The sequence below is a fragment of the Pelophylax lessonae genome (genome assembly GCF_965119305.1).
Source record: "Pelophylax lessonae genome assembly, chromosome: 12".
Taxonomy (NCBI): Eukaryota; Metazoa; Chordata; class Amphibia; order Anura; family Ranidae; genus Pelophylax; species Pelophylax lessonae.
Window position 1 is genome coordinate 221,474,927 of NC_138779.1, and position 25,293 is coordinate 221,500,219.

The window sequence follows — 25,293 nt, forward strand, 5'->3', positions numbered from 1 at the left end:
GTTTCACCAAGTACCACCTACCTGGTGGCTGTCTAATCATCTAAATCAGGGGTCTCCAAACTTTTAAAACAAAAGGCAAGTTTATTGTTCTTCAGACTTTAGGGGGGCGGACTGTGCCCAGTGAGAGCAGAAAAGATCCTGACATCAGTGGGAGGAATAGTGTCCCATCACTGGTGTCAGTAGGAGGAATAGTGTCCCATCATTGGTGTCAGTGGGAGGAATAGTGTCCCATCATTGGTGTCAGTGGGAGGAATAGTGTCCCATCATTGGTGTCAGTGGATATAAAAGTGTCCCAGGGGCCAGATAAAGGAAGCAAAGGGCCGCATCTGGCAGTTTGAAGACCACTGATCTAAACTATTCCACAGGTACCGTTATTTCCGGCACCCTCCGGATATACACACACATTTAGGTGATAATATATGCAATGGCACAAGTACTCCCTCTGTAGTGTGTTTTGGCTAATATTTAGTATTAACAGAACCTTTATATTAATTTATGGAGATTATTCAGTGTTTAATTAAACATGCACAAGCATTGCCTGAACCTATCAGATGTAATCCTAGGGGATGGAGAGAGAAGTTTGAAGCATGCTCAGATCTCCTGAGATCTGTGAAGAAGGTTCTGATATCACACAGCCATCCTGATAGGAGACATTCCTGACGCTGAGAAGTTTTGTGTCCAAGAGCCGAAATTCTGACATCTTTTCTTTGGAGCGCGAAACCGACGTATGGGTACTTCGGTTCACGGGAGCGCTCCTGGGGGGCAAGCGCGAGCCGCCAGAGGCACGCGACCGCTCCCACTAGGCAGCGGGGATGCCGATCCATGGGGCCGGCGGCCACGATCGTTCCCCACTGAGAGAGAAGGACGGTCAACTGTTGTAAACGCAGCAGACCGTTCTCTCTGAAATGATCACGGAGCGCCTGTGATCCTTCTATATAGTATCACAGGTCTCTATGATCATTTCACAAGTCCCTCCCCCATACAGTTAGAAAACACCCCCTAGGCTCAAACGTAACCCTTTGATCACCCCTAGGTTAACCCCTTCCCTGCCAGTGTAATTATTACAGTGACAGTGCATATTTTTAGCACTGATTACTGTAGTAATGTCACTTGTCCCCCCAAAAGTGTCAAAATGTCAGTTAGGGGTCCGATCTGTCCGCCGCAATGTCGCAGTATCGCTAGAAATTGCTGATCGCCGCCATTACTAGCAAAAAAATAAATCAAAATGACAAATCTTTCCCCTAGTTTGTAGATGCGATAATTTTTGCGCAAACCAATCAAAATACGCTTATTGGGATTTTACAAATTGGCCTAAAAGGACGAAAAAATTTGATTTTTACATTTTTTTTGGGAATGTTAGGCTTCATTCACATGTCAGCGTATCGATCGCGGGCAGAATCACTGCGATTCTGCCCGCGATACGGAAATCATTGCAAATTGCGGGACGCCTGTGCGTTGCCCGTGATTTGCAATAGCACCCCAAACGCTGTGCGATGTTGCCACGATTTGCGCCTGCCGAATCGCGGTAACATGACGCCCCAAAGAAGCTCTTGTACCTTTTTTGTACCACGGGCAACGCACAGGCGTCCCGCGATTTGCAATGATTTCCGGATTGCGGGCAGAATCGCGGTGATTCTGCCCGCGATCGATACGCTGACATGTGAATGAAGCCTTAGGGTCCTTTCACACGGCCGCTCCGCTGCTTTCCGTGTGTCCGCAAATCATCCTATTTTTTTGCGGATGATTTGCGGACATAATGTAAGTGAATGGCACTGCGGATGTCAGCGGAATACCATCCGCTGACATCCGATTTTCCTCCTGTCAGTTCTGTTCCGTTTTTTGGAACGGAACAGAACCCCATTTTTCCATCCGTGTAAAAAACGGAAAGGAAGGAAAATCGGATGTCAGCGGTGTCATCCGCTGACATCCGCAGTGCCATATACTTACATTATGTCCGCATATCATCCGCAAACGGATGGGATGATATGCGGGCACACGGAGCAGATGACAGAAATGTCATCCGCTCCGTGGAAAAAAAAAAAAAAAAGTCCCGCAGCGGACCTTTCACACGGAGCGGCCGTGTGAAAGGAGCCTTAACCCCCGTTCACACTGGGGCGACCTGTGAGGCGACCTGGTCGCCTCACAGGTCGCCCGCAGGTCGCCTCCCATAGGGAAGCTGCGGACCCGTTCTGATAGGAGCGACACAAGTCGCTCCGACTCAGAAAAAGGGTCCGGAGCTTCTTTGGGGCGACCAGGAGGCGACCGCCATAGACTTCAATGTTACGAAGTCCGTGGCGGCCGCTCCGAGCTGCTCACAGGTCGCGGTGCGAAGTAGCGTCGCCCCAGTGTGAATGGGGGCTTATACAGCAGAAAGTAAAAAATATTTGTTTTAAGAATTGTCGCTCTTATTTTGTTTATAGCGCAAAAAATAAACATTGCACAGGCAATCAAATACCACCAAAAGAAATCTCTATTTGTGGGGAAAAAAGAACATACTGTACATTTTAATTTGGATACAGCGTCGCATGACCGTGCAATTTTCCGTTAACTTAACGCAGTGCCGAATCGCAAAAAATGGCCTGGTCATTAAGAGGGCAAATCCTTCCGGTCCAGAAGTGGTTAAAAACATAAAAACTGAAATGTAATTGGCCCCAAACCAGTTTAACTTTACCTTTTAAGAGAGAGAGAGCCTAAAAGCAAACCTCATCTGCTTTGCTTGCTATGGAAAACCCATAGTGCTTTGTGAATCTTCAGTGTTGTACCCTAAACACATTGGGAAAGTAATACCCTCTAGATATCTAAAACACAGGCTCCTTGTATTGAGTAAAACCACATATTACAGACTAAGATGATATCAGCCCAGTATAGATGAGGTGAACTTTTCCTAATGCCTGTAAGGTTAACGCGTTTCGCCAGATAGTTGGCTTCTTCAGGACCCAGACAAACAAGGAGGGCAAACTATATATAACACCACATATATTAATACATGATATAACAAAACAATCTTCGATAGTACACAATAATATAATATATTGAATGTGCGTGCTCATACCAGAAGATCTATACGGTGGGCTGTCCACCCTGGGGCGGGCACAGGGGCACAATTAAAAAAAAAAGTTTTTGTTAAAGTTGGCCTTTAGTTGTTTATTTGGAAAATAATGATATTAAAAACAGTTTAAGAACATTAATTAAAAAAATAATTAAATGTAATTGGCCCCAGACCAGTTTAGCTTACCATTTAAGATTTTGGCCTGGGATTTTTGGCCGGGAATGGCACATAGTACCATGGATAACCCATCTAGTGTACCTTTTTGGTTTTTCCATTATTGAAAGTCAGGTCAAAGCTGTCCTGCAACTTCTACTTGCTCCTCCATTGTGCTACTGGCGGCATTATACGCCCAAGAAAATTGGAGTTAAAGAAAGTATCTCCCCTCCGTTACATTCTAGATCTCAGTCTTCATCTCTGCATTTTGCACATATTGGAGAACCCCTAAAAAAAATAAAAATAACGTGGAATGAATTTTCGCCTTTTCTTTGCCAGATTACGCGTGGGAGGCTACATCTGTTAAAGTAGGTTCCTGTTTCATGTAGATAGCAACAAATGTTCTAGTACAAACTATTTCTGTTTTTATTTTGTCTGTGGTGTCTAAAAATATCAAAAACATTTGTTGAAGTTCCCTGTCGTTGATCTCATGGCTGAACATCGATAGGATAGTGGCTCAGGAGACAAAACAGCCTCCATGCTTCTTTTAGTGCCCAGCTTGGGTTTCACAGTACATCCCCACATCTTTTATTGTGACACCACCATGATATATATATATAAAGAAAATTCCCAGATCTACAGTTTTTGGTTGTTTTATTATTTTGGGATCAAGTAAGAGAGAGAAATAACTGATGATGGCCTTCCAGAGATTTGTCACATTAAGAGAACATCAGCAGATGAAGTGATGTTCCAAAATTTGTGCCCTATATTAGTAGACCTTGGACACTCCTAGCAGGAATTAATATAATAAATCAGGACCATTATGGAGTTGTAACCCCTTCTTTGTGGCTCTACCAGCCTCCACTCTTCTGAGAGGGCTTTCAACAAGATTTTGGAGAGTATGTAGGCATTTGTCAGCCAGATACTGACATTGGATGGATTGGACACCTGGCTTCAAATTGGGGTTTCAATTAATCTCAAAGGTGTTCAGTAGGGTTGAGGTCCGGGGTCTGTGAAGGACATTTATGTTCCTCAACCCATTACACCTTTATGAGCTTGTTGGACATCCATTCCAATACCTTGGTCATTATGGAGTTGCTACCCCTCCCCCCCCCCCATTGGGTGACACTGGATGGATTGGACACTTGGCTTCAAATTGGGGTTTCAATTAATCTCAAATATGTTCAGTAGGATTGAGGTTCGGGGTCTGTGCAGGACATTTATGTTCCTCAACCCATTACACCTTTATGAGCTTGTTGGACATCCATTCCAAAACCTTGGTCATTATGGAGTTGCTACTAACCCCCCCCCCCCCCCCACCCCAACAAGGCCCTTAATATGGAGTTTCCTCCTTCGTGGCTATCACATCCTCTAGTCTTCTGGAAAGGCTTTCAACAAGATTTTGGCCGATATCTGTGGGAATTTTTGCCCATTTGTGAGGTCAGGTACAGATATTGGATGAGAAGACCAGGCCTCACGTTAGGCACCAAAAAAAAAAGGACTTGGCTCACGATCAGTGTTTCAGTTCATCCCAAAGGTGTTCAGTAGGGTTGAGGTCAGGGCTCTGTGCAGGCCACTCGAGTTCCTCCACACCAAACTGGTCAAACCATGTCTCTATGGAGTTGCCCCCCTCTCCCCCAAAGCCTTTAATATGGAGTTGCCCCCTATGTGACTATAACATCCTCCACTCTTTCTGGGAAGACTTTCCACAAGATATTAAAGGGTGTCTGTGGGAATTTGTCCTATCTGTGAGGTCAGGTAACAATGCTGGATGAGAAGACCTGGCTTACACGTTAGGCCTCAAGTTGTGCGCCAAAAACAAAAAAGCCTTAGCGCGATCAGAGTTCCAATTCATCCCAAAGTTGTTTAGTAGGGTTGAGGTCAGGGCTCTGTGCAGGCCACTTTAAGTTCCTGCACACCAAACTGGTCATCCATGTCTTTATGGAGCTGGCTTTTTGAACAGTCATGCTGGAACTGAAAAGGACTTTTCCAAGGCTGTTGCCATGAGTCAGGAAGCACCGGGGAAGGCTAGAACCCCTGGCATCCAAAAGAACATTTGTGAGGTCACGTACTGATGTTGGATGAGGACATCTGGCTTCAAATTGGGGTTCCAATTAATCCCAAAGATGTTCAGTAGGGTTGAGGTCAGGGCTCTGTGCAGGACACTTGAGTTCCTCCACACCAAACTGGTCCTACCATGTCTTTATCGAGCTGGCTTTGTACACAGGGGTACAGTCATGCTGGAACAGTAAAGGGTCCTCCCCAAAATGTTACCCCAAGGTTGAATGTTCATAATTGCCTAAAGTGTCCTGCTGTAGGATTAACAGTACCGTTCACTGGAGACACCTGAGCTGAGTCCTTTGGAGAGTCTGCTTACTTTTTGTCTGTAGTGTATACAGTTCCTCAATCTGAACTGGTAATGCCACGGTCACAGTAAGGGTTCAGACTCGGAAACCAGTAGCTATAGCAGTAGAGAGGCTCTCATTGACCAGCAGGACAGGTATACAGGCAGGTCATCCTGGCGGATGATGCTGGGCTCACCCGAGGTACTAGGGTCTAAGCACTAACCGGTATTCACCAGAGCTCCTGATGTTGGGGATGAGTTTTACCGCTTGTTAGTACCATATCGTTGTCCACAGGGTCACCCCACCAGGAGGTGAGTAAGCTGGGGTCCAGTAGCAGATAAAGCAGGTAGGGATCAAGCAGACGTGTAGTCACTAAACAAGTGGTTGCAGGCTGGGATCAAGCAGAAGCATAGTCAAGGAACAAGCAAAAGTTGGTACCAAGTGTTAGCAGAGAAACGGACGGCAACAGGATCAACGAGAGCGAGGTATTAGTTGGAGAGAGCACAATAATCTGGCAAACAGGAAGTGCAAAGGCATGGCTTAAATAGGAAATTCATAGGAGGAGGAAAGGGTTCAAGAGAAAAAAGATGCAAGGCAGGTTTATCTAAGGAATCGGGCAGGGAGCTGTCCAGCATCTCAGGTGGTTTAGCAAGAAGAGACACCGCCAGACACAGCAGAAGTCGCAGGTTTATAGCCAGCTCCTGACAGGCATTTGCGGAGGGAGCAAAAGCAAAGTAGTAATTTAATGCAGGAAACTAGGTGACAATCTAAAAGGGCAATGACCTTGGTGGCCGACCCAGACGGTAGGTATGGATGGTATGTTTTTCTGTTGTTTCAATACTCAATGAATATGTACCTGAAAGAAGCTAGTTGTCTTTATGCCAGAAAAATCGGTAAGTTTTCAGGCTTTGGTTTTGTGACTTGACTAATTAGCGCAATAATGGATAGAGGAGAGGAAATTGAGGATTTTTTTTTTCATTAACACCCTCTAAAGGCGTTACTGAACATGCAGAAAAAAATCCAAAACTGTGCCCTGCTCTATCCATTATGTTATAATTACTGGTGCATGCAAGGCAGACACACAAGACTTTCAGATCAACAACTGGAGCGAATAGCCGCAATAGTCTGCAGAGTAATTTGATGTCACAAAATTCCAAATTATTGAAGAAAAAAAAAAAAATCATCTTATTGTGCTCCTATCCAGATGATCAAACTTCAATACTGGAACTTGATTTAAAATAGGGCAGCACTACAGTGCCTTGAAAAAGTATTCACACCCCTTGAAATTTCCCACATTTTGTTATGTTACAACCAAAAACGTAAATGTATTTTATTGGGATTTTATGTGATAGACCGACACAAAGTGGCCATAATTGTGAAGTGGAAGGAAAATGATAAATGATACAAATAAATCTGTGAAAAGTGTGGCTGCATTTGTATTCACCCCCCGGAGTCAATACTTTGTAAAACCGCCTTTCCCTGCAATTACAGCTGCAAGTCTTTTTGGGGATGTCTCTACCAGCTTTACACATCTAGAGAGGACATTTTTCTTTCAGAACAGCTCAAGCTCTGTCAGATTGGATGGAGAGCGTCTGTGAACAGCAATTTTCAAGTCTTGCCACAGATTCTCAATGTGATTTAGGTCTGGACTGTGACTGGGCCATTCTAACACATGAATATGCTTTGATGTAAACCATTCCATTGTAGCTCTGGTTGGATGTTTCGGGTCGTTGTCCTGCTGGAAGGTGAACCTCCGCCCCAGTCTCAAGTCTTTTCTTCTAAGATTGTCCTGTATTTGGCTCCATCCATCTTCACATCAACTCTGACCAGCTTCCCTGTCCCTGCTGAAGAAAGGCATTCCCACACCATGATGCTGCCACCACCATGTTTCACAGTGGGGATGGTGTGTTCAGGGTGATGTGCAGTGTTAGTTTTTCCCCACACATAACGTTTTACTTTTAGGCCAAAAATAAATAAATTTTGGTCTCCTCTGAGCAGAGCACCTTCTTCCACATGTTTGCTGTGTCCCCCACATGGCTTTTCCCAAACTGCAAACAGGACTGCTTATGGCTTTCTTCCACCAATGGCTTTCTTCTTCTCACTCTTTCATAAAGGGCAGATTTGTGGAGCCCACAACTAATAGTTGTCCTGTGGACAGATTCTCCCACCTGAGCTGTGGATCTCTGCAGCTCCTCTGGAGTTCCCATGGGCCTCTTGGCTGCTTCTCTGAGGAATGCTTTCCTTGCCCGGCCGGTCAGTTTAGGTGGACGGCCATGTCTTGGTAGGGGCCTGGCCGGTCAGTTTAGGTGGATGGCCATGTCTTGGTAGGGGCCCGGCCGGTCAGTTTAGGTGGACGGCCATGTCTTGGTAGGGTTGCAGTTGTGCCATACTCTTTCCATTTTCCCATGATGGATTGAACAGCGCTCAGTGAGATGGTCAAAGCTTGGGAGATTTTTTTTATAGCCTAACCCTGCTTTACACTTCTCCACAACTTTATCCCTGACCTGTCTGCTGTGTTCCTTGGCCTTCATTATGCTGTTTGTTCACTAAGGTTCTCTAACAAACCTCTGAGGGCTTCACAGAACAGCTGTATTTATACTGAGATTTAGTGACACACAGGTGGACTCTATTTACTAATTAGGTGACTTCTGAAGGTAATTTGTTCCTTTAGACCTGGGATCCTCAAACTACGGCCCTCCGGCTGTTGCGGAACTACACATCCCATGAGACATTGTAAAGCTGGATACACACTATACAATTATCTTTAGATGTTTTCCTTTAGATTTACCAAAACCATATAATATGAGGTCAAACCTAAACACTTTCAATTTGTATGCAATCAGGCCGACCCTTGCACTACATAGTTGAAGGTAAATCTAAAGGAAATCTAACAACAAAAGTTGTATAGTGTGTATCCAGCTTAGAACTCTGACATTCACAGATATGACTAGGCATGATGGGTATTGTAGTTCCTGAACAGCTGGAGGGCCGTAGTTTTAAGACCCTTGCTCTCGATTTTAGTTAGGGGTATCAGAGTACAAATGCCCCCCCCCCCCCCCCACAATTTTCACAGATGTATTTGTATCATTTATAATTTTCCTTCCACTTCACAATTACCGTATATACTCGAGTATAAGCCGACTTTTTCAGCATGTTATTTTTATGCTGAAAAAGCCCCCCTCGGCTTATACTTGAGTCACGGTCTCAATAACCTTTTCCCCGGTCAGTGCGCATGCGCCGCCGCCACTCGGGAAAGTTCGGCTATTCCCGGGCAGGCGGCCCATGTGCAGTGACGTGTTGGCGCTGGGCAGCGCCATTTTTAAATGTAAGGCGCCTAACGGAAAGGTAAGTGAGACTCCTCCGCAGCCCCTGCATCCCCTCAGGAAATGCAATGCTGTGGGCATGGACTGGTACAGGAGATTCTTCTGTACCATGCCCGCAGAAATGCATCTCCTGTACCATAACTGTACCATCTGTGCCATGCCTGTACCATCTCCTGTGCCCTGCCTAAACCATCTCCTGTACCATGCCTGAACCATCTCCTGTACCATGACTGTACCATCTGTGCCATGCCTGTACCATCTCCTGTGCCATGCCTAAACCATCTCCTGTACCATGCCTGTACCATCCCCTCTGCCATGCCTGAACCATCTCCTGTACCATGCCTGTATCATGCCTGTACCATCTTGTGTACCATGCCTGAACCATCTCCTGTGCCATGACTGAACCATCTCCTGTGCCATGACTTAACCATCTCCTGTACCATGCCTGAACCATCTCCTGTACCATGCCTGAACCATCTCCTGTGCCATGCCTGAACCATCTCCTGTGCCATGCCTGGACCATCTCCTGTGCCATGCCTGAACCATCTCCTGTACCATGCCTGAACCATCTCCTGTGCCATGCCTGGACCATCTCCTTTGCCATGCCTGAACCATCTCCTGTAGCATGCCTGAACCATCTCCTGTATCATGCCTGAACCATCTCCTGTAGCATGCCTGAACTATCTCCTGTGCCATGCCTGGACCATCTCCTGTACCATGCCTGAACCATCTCCTGTACCATGCCTAAACCATCTCCTGTACCATGCCTGAACCCTCTCCTGTACCATGCCTGTACCATCTCATGTACCATGCCTGAACCATCCCCTGTACCATGCCTGAACCATCTCCTGTAGCATGCCTGAACCATCTCCTGTAGCATGCCTGAACCATCTCCTGTATCATGCCTGAACCATCTCCTGTGCCATGACTGAACCATCTCCTGTACCATGCCTGAACCATCTCCTGTACCATGCCTGAACCATCTCCTGTGCCATGCCTGAACCATCTCCTGTGCCATGCCTGGACCATCTCCTGTGCCATGCCTGAACCATCTCCTGTACCATGCCTGAACCATCTCCTGTGCCATGCCTGGACCATCTCCTGTGCCATGCCTGAACCATCTCCTGTAGCATGCCTGAACCATCTCCTGTATCATGTCTGAACCATCTCCTGTGCCATGCCTGAACCATCTCCTGTGCCATGCCTGAACCATCTCCTGTGCCATGCCTGAACCATCTCCTGTGCCATGCCTGAACCATCTCCTGTAGCATGCCTGAACCATCTCCTGTAGCATGCCTGAACCATCTCCTGTATCATGCCTGAACCATCTCCTGTGCCATGCCTGAACCATCTCCTGTGCCATGCCTGAACCATCTCCTGTACCATGCCTGAACCATCTCCTGTACCATGCCTAAACCATCTCCTGTACCATGCCTGAACCCTCTCCTGTACCATGCCTGTACCATCTCATGTACCATGCCTGAACCATCCCCTGTACCATGCCTGAACCATCTCCTGTACCATGCCTGAACCATCTCCCATGCCATGCCTGTACCATGCCTGAACCATCTCCTGTATCATGCCTGAACTATCTACTGTACCATGCCCACAGCCCTGCATCTCCTGTACCATGTCTGCAGCCCTTGCACCATGCCCGCAGCCCCTGTTTTGGGTCTCGTGGTGGTCCAGTAGCTGCTGCATTTCCCACCCTAGGCTTATACTCAAGTCAATACGTTTTCCCAGTTTTATATAGTAAAAGTAGGTGCCTCGGCTTTTATTCGGTTCAGCTTATCCTCGAGTATATATGGTATGTGCCACTTTGTGGCGGTCTATCACATAAAATCCCAATAAAATATATTTACGTTTTTGGTTGTACCGTGAAAAAATTTGGAAAATTTCAAGGGGTGTGAATACTTTTTCAAGGCACTGTATGTTATTTTTATTTTTTTATTTTATTTAGTTTTAAAAAATCAAGCCTACTGCTGTTATTAAAGACAAAGCCCTTCCTCTGTCTTGTTTTATCCAATTGGTTTATCTTTCCAAAAATATATTTTGTTTTAGTAAAATAGATTTCCTCTCTAGAACACTGAAGGATCCCTTCCAATACTCGGCCCGGATTGTGTTCCTTCTCTGAGTTCGTCTCAGGGATCCTCAAACTACGGCCCTCCAGCTGTTGCGGAACTACACATCCCATGAGGCATTGTAAAACTCTGTCATTCACAGACATGACTAGACATGATGGGAGTTGTAGTTCCTGAACAACTGGAGGTCCATAGTGTGAAGACCTCTGCGTGTAGTCCAGTCTCCGCCCACTGGAGCAGAGACTGCGGACAGAAGAATCCCCAAATTCTGAGTTTCTTGCAGCTGTATTTTCCCAACCGTGAGAAATTTATAATAGCACTCTATTTAAGAAATGTTTCTCCCGACATGATAAACGCTCAGGTAAAAAAAAATTATTGAGGGTGGGTTTTGCCTTTAAATTTGAATACAAGTTTGTGCGCAGGCATATTTGGTTGTATGAGGAAAAGTTCACCAGTAATTATAAAGGTGGTAATGGTCCTCCATCTTTTTCTTATCTCCCTCCCATCCATATTTTTCTTGGATCCCATCAGTCCTCTTTGTCCGTCAGTCCGTTTGTCAGCACCACAAAGATTAGGGGCGCCGGCGCCCGGCGTCCGTCTCTGCTTCAGCAAAGCTGCCTGTCATTCTGCCATGATGGGGAGTGCCCACTGACCCCCGAGGCTGTAAAATCATCCAACACAGGAAGCCCCTCCACCCAGCATGAGACCTCCCTCTCTCTGAAATCCTCTTCCGACAGCCAGCCGTTCAGCAGCCCGGGCGATCTGGGTGAGACTCTCTCTTCAGGTCCATGTGCATCTGTCTGTGTGTGGGAGATGTGCCGGGGAGGATTCTCCCACTTTTGTATTGTTACATTTTGCACGCCGGTACTGCAAAATGCCGAAATGCTTTTTGCTGTAAAAACTTGTCTTTTTTTTTTTACATTGTTCAAATTATTCATTAAAATTGTGCAGTTACTTAGAAAATTGGCTTTAGCTTGCAAAATTTTAAAATTTTATTAATTTAATTTTAATTTAATTTAATTACATTTTTTATTAATTCAATTTTAAAATTGTATTAATTTAATTTTAATTTAATTTAATTACATTTTTTATTAATTCAATTTTAAAATTTTATTTAAACAATGCTCAGCAAAAATTTTGAAAACTTTTTTTTTGAAACAGCAAATATTTTAGAAAAAAAAAAAAAATTGTGGGTTAATTTTGCAGTTCCTGTGGCAAAGTAAAACAAGTTGTTTAAAAAATGTGTGCAGTTTTTTTTTAATTAAAAATAAAATGAGAAACGTGTTTATTTATCAAGATAACTTTACATGGCATAAAACTGCAGTTGTCAAAAACTTTATAAAAAAAAAAAATATATATGTTTGGAACTCTCCCACCTGCATAGAAGTGTTATGATCAGGACTTCCCCCTTCCGACTCATCTCTTGTCTCCGCCTCCTACCCACCCCCGAGCACCACCCCTTGGTTCCTCTCGCTACCCAACCACCTCTCAGAACTTCCCCTTATAGAGAATACAGAATCAAGTATCATTTTGTAGCGCTAAGTAACTTGTATAGAATTTCTTAATGATTACCAAAAAAGCCAGTAACAAAAGATCCCCCCCCCCCCCGGCAATAAAAAAACCCCCAGCAATGGCATCAATAGTTATCCAGCAGCCAGCAACAATAGATCCCCCGAGCAACAATAATAGTCTCCCCAGAATCAATAGTTCTCCAGCAGCCAGCAACAATAGATCCCCCTGAGCAAAATGAGTCCCCCCATCAACGGGCATCAATAGTTCTCCAGCAGCCAGCAACAATAGTTCCCCTGAACAACAATAATAGTACTCCTAGCAACCGGCATCAATAGTTCCCCAGCAGCAAACAACAACATATCCCCCAAGCATCAATAATAGACCCCCCAGCAACTGGCATCAATAGTTCTCCAGCAGCCAGCAGCAATAGATCCCCCTGAACAACAATAATAGTCCCCCAGCAAGTGGCATCAATAGTTTTCCAGCAGCCAGCAACAATAGATTCCTCCAAGCAACAATAATAGCCCCCCCCCCCAGCAATCGGCATCAATAATTCTCCAGCAGCCAGCAGCAATAGATCCCCCTGAACAACAATAATAGTCCCCCAGCAAGTGCCATCAATAGTTCTCCAGCAGCCAGCAACAATAGATTCCTCCAAGCAACAATAATAGCCCCCCCCCCCCCCAGCAATCGGCATCAATAATTCTCCAGCAGCCAGCAGCAATAGATCCCCCTAAACAACAACAATAGTCCCCCCAGCAGCCAGCAGCAATAGATCCCCCTGAAAAACAATAATAGTCCCCCCAGCAACCGGCATCAATAATTCTCCAGCAGCCAGCAACAATAGATTCCCCCAAGCAACAATAATAGCCCCCCCCCCCAGCAACTGGCATCAATAATTCTCCAGCAGCCAGCAGCAATAGATCCCCCTAAACAACAATAGTCCCCCCAGCAGCCAGCAGCAATAGATCCCCCTGAAAAACAATAATAGTCCCCCCAGCAACCGGCATCAATAGTTTTCCAGCAGCCAGCAATAATAGATTCCCCCAAGCAACAATAACAGTCCCCCCCCCCCAGCAACCGGCATCAATAATTCGCCAGCAGCAATAGATCCCCCTGAACAACAACAATAGTCCCCCCAGCAGCCAGCAGCAATAGATCCCCTGAAAAACAATAATAGTCCCCCCAGCAACTGGCATCAATAATTCTCCAGCAGCCAGCAGCAATAGATCCCCCTGAACAACAACAATAGTCCCCCCAGCAGCCAGCAGCAATAGATCCCCCTGAAAAACAATAGTAGTCCCCCCAGCAACCAGCATCAATAGTTTTCCAGCAGCCAGCAACAATAGATTCCCCCAAGCAACAATAATAGTCCCCCCAGCAATCGGCATCAATAGTTCTCCAGCAGCCAGCAGCAATAGATCCCCTTAAACAACAATAGTCCCCCCAGCAGCAATAGATCCCGCTGAAAAACAACAATAGTCCCCCCAGCAACCGGCATCAATCCTTTTCCAGCAGCCAGCAACAATAGATTCCCCCAAGCAACAATAATAGTCTCCCCAGCAATCGGCATCAATAATTCTCCAGCAGCCAGCAACAATACATCCCTCCCTCAACAGTAGGTCCCTCCCACCAACCACTGACCCCACCAGCAACCAAAGGCCCCCCATCTGCAACAATATACAGTACCTCCCCATCAATAAAAGACCCCCACAACGATAGATCCCCACAGCAACATCAGATCCCCCAGCAGCCAACAAAAATAGACCCTCCAACATACCTCATCACCCCTTGCCATCACATACATTCAATGCTGGAGGTGCCAGAACTGCTTTCCTTTACATTCCCAATGAAAAAAGCCTCAATAGACCCCCACAGCAACATTAGATCTCCCAGCAACCAGCATCAATAGACCTCTCCCAAAACAGTAGCTTACTACCAGCAACAACTGACCCCACCACAAATGTGCTTCCGGAAGAATGGTGAAACATTCCCATAGACACTCCTGAACCTTGTGGACAGCTCTCCCAGAAGAGTTGCAAAGGGCGGAGCCAACTCAATATTGAACCCTACGGACTAAGACTGGGATGCCATTAAAGTTCATGTGTGTGTAAAGACAGGTGTCCCAATACTTTTGATATAGTGTATTTTTTGATGTCTTGATAAATGATCACAAAGGCTGGAAAATTTTCGTCTTCTTTGTGACACGGACAACATAAAAACGTAAAAAATGAACCCGTCTTTTAATTATAGTCTTTTGTATCCAAAACCTAATAAATTGTTTCGAGATACCAAAAAAAAAGTTTTAGAGATACATTTTGGATACATTTTTCCTTTTTTGATAAAATACTGAATTTTAATTTTTATTTCTGCATTAGACACAAATTGCGCTCTTGAGACCAATTGGCGATCTACAGTTCCTTTTTTTTTCTCACGCGTCTCTTTGGCACGGCGCTCCTCACATGATGGTGAGTTTCCAAAGTCAAGGCCGCCGTTGACAGTGTAATTGAAGCCGCGTCTGTACTTGCTATCGGTGAAGCCAACCGCAGAGCACAAAGAATTCCCATCGAGGTGGCGGCGTGAATTATTTAACGGACATTATTATGAATGAGGCGCTCAGTCGCAGGGGGAAAGCCGCCCGGACGCATCTTGTGAAACAAGCCCGGCGCTCTCCTACAGCAAAAGGCTGTTAATTAATCAAATAGGGACGCAGGAGATGGTGGGGCCTGTTTGTAAACCATCCCGTGTGATACCGGCCGGGTGTAGAGCTTCCTAGGACAATATCATTTTGACAATGATAGGAATGTGGTGAGGTCCTCCTTGTGCTATGCCTTCAGTTAGGAACCCCCCAGTGCCTGAAACATGTTAGAATGAGAGCACTGTGCAATGCAATAAAATATGATTGGCCAAGGCTCAAACTAAGGCATTGCTCGTCCCTTCGTTTCTTCTGCAGATTGCCACCACCCATGCTTCACCTTCGAGACGGAAATGGTCTCTGAGTCCTTCAGCCAAGACCCGGTGCCCGGGAACCGCAGCCTGGCCCCCAACCCCCCGTCCGCATGCAAAGCTGTGGTCAGGGGCCTAAGGGACAACCAGCCGGTCCAGTGGGAGATCGCCTTTGACATCCAGGAGCTCTTCAGAGAGCGCGAAAACCGAGACGACGACGAGAGTGACCTGTGGAACGAGACCTTCCACCACTTGGCCGCCAAATCCATCATCCGAGACTTTGAGCAGCTGGCGGAGAGGGAGAGCGAGATCGAGCATGGTAATGAGACAGTCAGGTCCGATCCAAGCTGTCCAGGTCTATCTAACCAAAAGTGGAACACCAGCCAGAGCAGACCATACAACTACTGTAGGTCCCTGTGTCTGGTCACTCATTTATACAGGCAGTAATAGCTTTTGGGTAAAATGATTTTATATATATATAGGGAATATATATGATTTTAATGAAAGCATTTGATATTTAATAACGTGAGGAACTGCCTTTGGGATGAGGATTAGAGAAACTGGGGGCCCCTTTAATGTGTTTGTGTGGCCCCCATCCCATGTAGATTCATCCCCATCACAATCCACTGTAACACTTCAATTCCCAGCATGTCCACTTGCAGTTGCACAACAGCAGAATGGACTGACCTGCTTTTTAATTGATCAGCATGGTACATATTGCTTATTGGGTAGGTCTTTTGTACTGGTTAATACAACTTTACTGCCATTTTGCAGTATTTGGAAAAAGTATAGAGATATGGCATGAGAATATGTCATCTGACCTCTAATCATTCTGTGCTCCATCAGCTGGATCAGGGGTCTTCAAACTTTCTAAACAAGGGGCCAGTTTACTGTCCTTCAGACTTTAGGGGGGCCGGACTGTGGACATTGGGAGTGGAAAAGGTCCTGACGTCAGCGGGGAAAAAACAATACCCCATCTTTGGTGTCAGTGGGAGGAATAGTGCCCCCATCATTTGCATCATTGGGAGCCATTGTGCCCCCATCATTGAAGTCATTGGGAGCCATTGTCCCCATCATTGGGAGCCATTGTGCCCCATCATTTGCATCATTGGGAGCCATTGTGCCCCCATCATTGAAGTCATTGGGAGCCATTGTGCCCCATCATTGGCATCATTGGGAGCAATTGTGCCCCATCATTGGCGTCATTGGGAGCCATTGTGCCCCATCATTGGGAGCCATTGTGCCCCATCAATGGCATCGTTGGGAGCCATTGTGCCCCATCGTTGGGAGCCATTGTGCCCCATCATCCATCATCATTGGGAGCCATTGTGCCCTATCATTTTCATCATAGGGAGCCATTGTTACCCATCATTGTGCCCCATCATTGGGAGCCATTGTGCCCCATCATTGGCATCATTGGGATCCATTGTGCCCCATCATTGGCATCATTGGGAGCAATTGTGCCCCATCATTGGCGTTATTGGGAGCAAATGTGCCCCATCACTAGCGTCATTGGGAGCAATCGTGCCCCACCACTGGCATCAGAGGGAGCAATTGTGCCCCATCACTAGCGTCATTGGGAGCAATTGTGCCCCACCACTGGCATCAGTTGGAGCAATTGTGCCCTATCACTGGCATCAGGGGGAGCAATTGTGCCCCATCATTGGTGTCAGTAGGAACAAGTGTGCCCCATCATTGGGAGCAAGTGTACCCCTTCATTGGTGTCATTGGGAGCAAGTGTGCCCCTTCATTGGTGTCAATATTAGGAATTGCGCCTCATCATTGGTGTCATTGGGAGGAATTGTGCCCCTTCACTGGTGTCGGGGGGTAGGGGATTATGCCCCATTGTTGGTATTAGTGGATGAATTATCCAGCCTTTGAGCACTATAAGGAAACAAATCATCTGGCCCCTGGGCCGCAGTTTGGAGACCACTGAGCTGGATGGTAGTTAGAATTCTGTCTTTTACTATTTATAATTACTGTATATTATATATTTATATTGAGTCTCTTGGGTCTTCCTAAATTCTGTATTATCAGCCTGCTGCTGGGGGTCAGGGATGATCACAGACATGAAATGGAAGGGGTCCAGGTGGTGATTTCCTGTCAATGGCTCCCTGTGGGTATGTGCCACTGGCAGCATTCAGCTCCTCCTCTCTGATCCTCTCTCCTCCCCAGCAGAGCCAAATATGTTTAAGGAGCTCCCCAGCCTGTGTACAGTCAGGTGGTGACTATGTCAACCTTTGGTGGCTTTTGGGAGAAGGTCACATGCACCATTCCAGGCCTTACCTCTATACATCTTCCAGCTGATGTGGATTGGCAGTGGATGGGGGAGCATTCCAGAGGGCTGCAGTTTAATTCTCAGTAAAACATTCATCCTTTCACTCATCTCACCTCGGCCTGGACACATCTCCACTGATATTCATGCATGAAAAATTCATAGAAGACGTGAGAACAGACAGGAGCTGACAGGTGAACACAATCTCTCCGCCGTGGTACAGAAGATAATTGGCCGAGGAGATTGTTCTGGAATCCTCAATAACAGTAAAAGGACATTTCATACGGGTGGTTGGGGAGGGAGGCCGGGCGTCCCTGGGAAATATCTGACATTTTTTATTTCCCCTTCTGCTTCCATTGTGAATATTTATTTTCCTCTGTGGTCTGCTGAATGGGCTATAAAATACAGAATGACATCATTTTCAGTGCAAAGTATGTCATCATTCAATAATGTGACATCACCATAAAGTCTAATGCATGACATCATCCTATAAAATGCCATTGCAATAAAATCTAAAGTATGACATCATCTCATAGAGTGAAGTCGCCATGCAGTTTATCATCCAATTGAGTGACATCACCATAGAGTCTAAAGTATGACATCATCCTATAAAGTGACATTACAATACAATCTAAAGTATGACATCATCCTATAGAGCATGGGTGTCCAACCTGCGGCTCTCCAGCTTTTGCGGAACTACAAGACCCATGAGGCATTGCAAGGCTTACAGTTGCAAGCATGACTCCTAAAGGCAGAGGCATGATGGGACTTGTAGTTCTCACAAGAGCTGGAGGGCCACAGTTTGGATACCCAAGCTATAGAGTGAAATCACCCCATCATATAGTGCCCCATCATTGGTGTCATTGGGAGGAATAGTGTCCCATCATTGGTGTCAATGGGAGGAATAGTGTCCCATCATTGGTATCAGTGGGAGGAATAGTACCCCATTATTGGTATCAGTGGGAGGAATAGTGCCCCATCATTGGTGTCAGTGGGAGGAATAGTTCCCCATCATCAGTGTTCGTGGGAGGAATAGTGCCCCATCATTGGTATCAGTGGGAGGAATAGTTCCCCATCATTGGTATCAGTGGGAGGAATAGCACCCCATTATTGGTATCAGTGGGAGGAATAGTGTCCCATCATTGGTGTCAGTGGGAGGAGTAGTGCCCCATCATTAGTGTCAGTGGGAGGAATAGTTCCCCATCATCGGTGTCAGTGGGAGGAATAGTGCCCCATCATTGGTATCAGTGGGAGGAATAGTGCCCCATCATTGGTGTCAGTGGGAGGAATAGTGCCCCATCATTGGTGTCAGTGGGAGGAATAGTTCCCCATCATCGGTGTCAGTGGGAGGAATAGCGCCCCATCATTGGTGTCAGTGGGAGGAATAGTGCCCCATCATTGGTGTCATTGGGAGGAATAGTGTCCCATCATTGATGTCATTGGGAGGAATAGTGTCCCATCATTGGTGTCATTGGGAGGAATAGTGCTCCATAATTGGTGTTAATGGGAGGAATAGTGTCTTGTTTTTGTCAGTAACAGGAATTATACCCCATTGTTGGTGTCAGTGGGAGGAAGAGTGTCGAATAAAGGCAAACAAAAGTGGAGAGTGAAATCACCATACAGTTTAAAGTATGACATCATCCAATCAAGTGACATACAGACTAAAGTATGGCCTCATCCTATAGCATGGAATCACGATGCAGTTTAAAGTATCAAGTAACATCACCATACAGAATAACGTATATCATCCTATAACATGGGACTACCATAAAGTCTACAGCTTGATGTCATCCTGTTGAGTGAGATCATAATTCAGTCTACAGTATGACATCATTCTATACAGTTGCCATCCTCAGTACCCACAAAAATAATATATTGTCTGAATTTTCTTTATCTTGCAGTAAAAATACCTTTTTAAATATCAACTCCTGGGGTACCATAGGAGAGACGTTAATGCACACTGCTACAACGTGACATCATAATACAGTTCGGGTGATGTCATCTTACTACGGAGTGACATCAGAACACAGATTATCATTACACAACAGAATGATGTCATAATAACATATATGGGATTACAGTATAAGGATGTGACATTATAAAGCCACATATGTGATTACATCATCATGTAGCGTGACATCATACTACCAACTGTCATCAAGCATTTATGATGACATCATGCTACCAACTGTCATCAAGCATTTATGACGACATCATACTACCAACTGTCATCAAGCATTTATGATGACATCATGCTACCAACTGTCATCAAGCATTTATGATGACATCATACTACCAACTGTCATCAAGCATTTATGATGACATCATACTACCAACTGTCATCAAGCATTTATGATGACATCATGCTACCAACTGTCATCAAGCATTTATGACATCATACTACCAACTGTCATCAAGCATTTATGATGACATCATGCTACCAACTGTCATCAAGCATTTATGATGACATCATGCTACCAACTGTTACCAAGCATTTATGATGACATCATGCTACCAACTGTCATCAAGCATTTATGATGACATCATACTACCAACTGTCATCAAGCATTTATGATGACATCATGCTACCAACTGTCATCAAGCATTTATGATGACATCATGCTACCAACTGTTATCAAGCATTTATGATGACATCATGCTACCAAGTAACTCAACCCCCCCCCCCTTCAGGCCCCCACACCTAATTATTTCCTATGTGTGTTTTCACAGGAATTGGGCGAAGGTTCCAGCTGAACGCCATCAACGCCAGCAAAGCCTGCAATGTCATCAGCAAGTACACGGCTTTCGTCCCCGTTGACCTGAGCAGCAACTCGTACCTGCCCAGCGTTGTGGAGTACGCCAACACAGGTAGTGGCGCAGTACTGTATGAAATGACGCGTTGCTGTGCACTACCAGCCTTGGTGGTCACCAGCACTGTTTGCCTTTATCTGGGTTTTATGTTTGCCTTCCTCCTGTGTCTTAGTTCCTGACCCCCCCATCGTTTCCTGCAGCCCGTCCTTCTGTTGTGTTAACCGTGCGTCTCTCGTCTGGTCCTCTCTCTCTCTCTCTGTCCTTGTCTGGAGGCCCCTCCCCCCTGACTGAAGAGGATGCACTCATTCCCTGCTAGGTGCCGCACTTAAGCAGGGTTCCCAGAGGAGCCTGAGCTCCGGAAGTCGCCGCCTACGAGGATTCTCCATCGGCCTCGGGCGCTCCCAGTCCACCTGTGTGTCGGAACCGACAGAGGACCGATTTTTCAGTAAGCTACTATTGCAGCCTAAAGGAAAACTCTACTTGTAGAGAACTCAACATGACTATTGTATATAACCCTCCTCCTGTAGCATCAGAAATTCCATATTTTGGTTATATTTTACAAATGCATCCAAGCTGCCCCAGAGGTCTGTCACTGGATGAGCAGGTCACACATGACATCCCATGACGCACGATCTTTCAGTAACTGTTATAGATAATTCAAGGGGGGGGAGGGGAGGAGAAGTATTATGTCTCGTCATTTGGATTATGGACCATTTCTGATACATAGCTAATGTTTTGGGATGAGTGACCCCATTGAGGAGATTTTCCCTGACTTCCTGTCCCTATGGCACCAAGACAAAAATGGTAGGACTGGTTGTCACCAGGAAGAGAAAGCAGAGATAGCAAAAAATATTGTCTAAACCTTCCTCAAGTCTACTAGGGAGTGGTTTTGTCATTGTCTCTGTCCTTCCTGGCGGGAAATGGTGGGGGAATCTCCCCAATGGGACATTGATGGTAAAAAAAAACTGTTTTAGGCTCTAATCCTCCCACTCTGAATAATCCAATAAAATTGATGTCACCTGATTGAGCAGTCAGAGCACTTACTGGATACAGTGTAGCGAAACAGTACTAATGGAGTAACATTCTTATTATTATTATTAATATACAGGATTTATAGAGCGCAGTGGCGGTTCTACATTAAATTGCTCCCCGGGCAAGACTCCCTCCCGGCGCCCCCCCCCCAAAAAAAAAAAAAAAAACAACATGACAACATAACAATAAATGCAGAGTGCCACAGCATTGTTGCCCCCAATAAATGCATTGCCCCTTTTCAATGCAGAGTGCCACAGCACTGCCCCCTTTAATGCAGAGCTCCACAGCAATGCCCCTTTAATGCAGAGCGCCACAGCAATGCCCCCTTTAATGCAGAGCGCCACAGAAATGCCCCTTTTCAACGCAGAGCGCCACAGAAATGCCCCTTTTCAACGCAGAGCGCCACAGCACTGCCCCCTTTAATGCAGAGCGCCACAGCAATGCCCCTTTAATGCAGAGCGCCACAGCAATGCCCCCTTTAATGCAGAGCGCCACAGAAATGCCCCTTTTCAACGCAGAGCGCCACAGCACTGCCCCCTTTAATGCAGAGCGCCACAGCAATGTCCCCTTTAATGCAGAGCGCCACAGCTCTGCATTGAGGGGGGATATGATATCAATGTACAAATACTGTACTGGTGACCCGAGCATAAGGAACAAACTATTCAGAGAAAGGAGATACAATAAGACACGTGGCCACTCACTAAAACTAGAGGAAAGGCGGTTTAACCTTAAAGTGCGTAAGGGGTTCTTCACTGTAAGAGCAGTAAGGATGTGGAATTCTCTTCCACAAGCAGTCGTATCAGCAGGGAGCATTGATAATTTCAAAAAACTATTAGATGGACACCTTAAAGACCACAACATACAGGGGTATACAATGTACGGTTAAAAGCAAACACACACACGCATCATAGGTTGAACTGGATGGACTGATGTCTTTTTTCAACCTTACTAACTATGTAACTATGTAGCAATGCCCCTTTAATGCAAAGCGCCACAGCGAAGCCCCCTTTAATGCAGAGCGCCACAGCAATGCCCCCTTTAATGCAGAGCGCCACAGAAATGCCCCTTTTCAACGCAGAGCGCCACAGCAATGCCCCCTTTCAATGCAGAGATGCCACAGCATTGCCCCCTTTAATGCAGAGCGCCACAGAAATGCCCCTTTTCAACGCAGAGCGCCACAGCAATGCCCCCTTTCAATGCAGAGATGCCACAGCAATGCCCCCTTTCAATGTGGAGATGCCATGCCAGAGTGCCAATTTTCAATGCAGAGCGCCAGCGTCCGTGCACAGCACTTACCTCCCTTCTCTTCACGTCTCTTCAGTCCTCCCGCGGCGCCTCCTCCTCGGCCAATGGCGTGGGGTTTGCCTTTCGGCCAATCAGGAAGCGGGAGGACCCGCTCCCTGATTGGCCAGGAGGAGGATCAGTGTGACAATAGCGAATTTTCATTCGCTATTGTCACACAATGGGCGGGCTCGGGGGGGAGCAATGCTCTGCTCCTCGGCTCGGCTCGGAGTCGGCTGCGGCGGTTTTAGGCATGGGCGAACGGGGCTCGGGCGGTCCGGTACCATTTGATCCACGGACCGGTACCGGTCCGCGGCCCGGGCATGCCGCCCCCCACGTGTTATGAAAAAATGCCGCCCCGGGCGGCTGCCCCGTTCGCCCGTGCCTAAAACCGCCACTGATAGAGCGCCAACAGTTTACAATATAAAAAGGGAGATAATACAGTTACAATAAAATACAAGAAGGATAGAGGGCCCTGCTCAGAAGAGCTTACAATCTAAGAGGGTGGGGCATGTGGTACAAAAGGTTGTAACGGTGGTGGATGAGCTAATGGAAGTGATAAAAGATTAGTCAGAGGCGTGATAGGCTTCCCTGAAGATATGAGTTTTCAGGGATCGCCTGAAGGCAGCCAGAAGATATGAGTTTTCAGGGATTGCCTGAAGGCAGCCAGAGTAGGTAGAGAGGTAGAGAGTTTTGGAGGATGGGAGAGGCTCTGGAGAAGTCCTGGAGACGAGCATGGGAGGAGGAGACAAGGGAGCTTGAGAGCAGGAGGTCTTGGGAGGAGCGGAGAGGATGATTTGGGTGATATTTGGAGACGTAGCTTGGGACAGAGTTGTGAATTTCTTCGTATGTATTAGTTAGTATCTTGAATTTAATTCGCTGGGTGATCGGAAGCCAGTGTAGGGATTGGAGACACCGAGCGGTTGGTAACGTGGATGAGTCTGGCAGCAGCATTTATGATAGACTAAAGAGGGGATAGCCTATGGAGAGGTAGACCTATGAGAAGGGGGTTCTAATAGTCAAGGTGAGAGATAACAAGGGAGTGAATGAGTAGCTTGCTGGTTTTATTAGTAAAAATGGGGCATATTTTAGAGATGTTACCGAGGTGAAGTCAATAAGCTTTTGACAACGATTAGATTTGAGGCTGAAAGGACAGGTCACAGTCAAGGATTACACCTAGTACCCTGGCATGAAGGAAGGGATTGATGGTTGCATTATAAATTTTGATGGAAAAGTCATGGAGGGGGACACGGGGGAATATTATCAGCTTGGTTTTAGAGAGATTTCGTTTAACCACTTTACCACCGGAGGATTTTCCTGCTTAACGTCCAGGCCACTTTTTGCAACTTGGCACTGCGTGACTTTAACTGACAATTGCGCGGTCATGCAACGCCGTACCCAAACGAAATTTACGTCCTTTTTTTCCCACAAACAGAGCTTTCTTTTGGTTGTATTTGATCAACTCTGCGTTTTTCATTTTTTGTGATATTAATAAAAAAAGAGCGAACATTTTGCGAAAAAATTGACATTTTCTACTTTTACAGTTAAAAAATATCCAATATATTAAATTTTTGTCATATATTTAGGCCAAAATGTATTTAGCTACATGTCTTTGACAAAAAAATTCTCAATGAGCGTATTTTTAACCGCTTTAAGACTGGAAGATTTTACCCCATTCCTGACCAGGCTTTATTTTGCGATTCGGCAATGCGTTACTTTAACGGACAATTGCGAGGACGTGCGACGCTGTACCCAAATTTATGTCCTTTTTTTCTCCACAAATAGAACTTTCTTTTGGTGGTATTTGATCACCTGTGCGATTTTTAATTTTTGAAAAAAAAGAGCGACAATTTTGAAAAAAAAAAAACAATATTTTTTACATTCTGATATATAACATTCCCAAAAAAAAATTTATAAATCAAAATTTTTTAACATTTTAGGCCAATTTGTTTTCTGCTACATATTTATGGTAAAAAAATTTACAATAAGCGTATTTTGATTGGTTTGCGCAAAAGTTATTGCGTTTACTAACTAACGGGAAAGATTTGTCATTTTTATTGTTTATTTTTTTTTTACTAGTAATGGCGATTTTTTTTGCGGTACTGCGACATTGCGGCGGACAGATCGGACCCCTGACTGACATTTTTGACACTTTTGGGGGGACCAGTGACATTACTACATTACTACAAATATGCACTGTTACTGTAATAATGACACTGGCAGGGAAAGGGTTAACACTGTTGGTGATCAAGGGGTTAAATGTATGCCTCATGCTTACTGACGTGTCTGGGGGGAGGGGACTGTGTGACACAGACACAGATCGCAGGTTCAGCTATGCTGAATCCTGTAATCTGTCACTGTCTGTCACATAGGAGATCCGCCTGCTTTGTTTACACAAGCGGGCAGATTTCCTCACTCGATCCCCGACGATCGGGGAAGAGTGGCGGTGATCACCGCCTCTCCTCCCCTGGCCCGACTCCCGCTG

At 45.8% G+C, this 25,293-nt stretch overlaps 1 protein-coding gene across 1 annotated transcript in view; it reads left to right on the plus strand.

Moving 5' to 3' along the window:
- Positions 1-25,293, plus strand: part of VWA5B1 (von Willebrand factor A domain containing 5B1) — an 87,298-nt gene that overhangs the window by 55,524 nt on the left and 6,481 nt on the right. The window contains exons 13-16 of the mRNA XM_082274556.1: positions 11,483-11,717; positions 15,417-15,728; positions 20,415-20,552; positions 20,812-20,940. Coding sequence (XP_082130682.1) covers positions 11,483-11,717; positions 15,417-15,728; positions 20,415-20,552; positions 20,812-20,940 — 814 coding nt within the window. The remainder of the gene's footprint in view (positions 1-11,482; positions 11,718-15,416; positions 15,729-20,414; positions 20,553-20,811; positions 20,941-25,293) is intronic.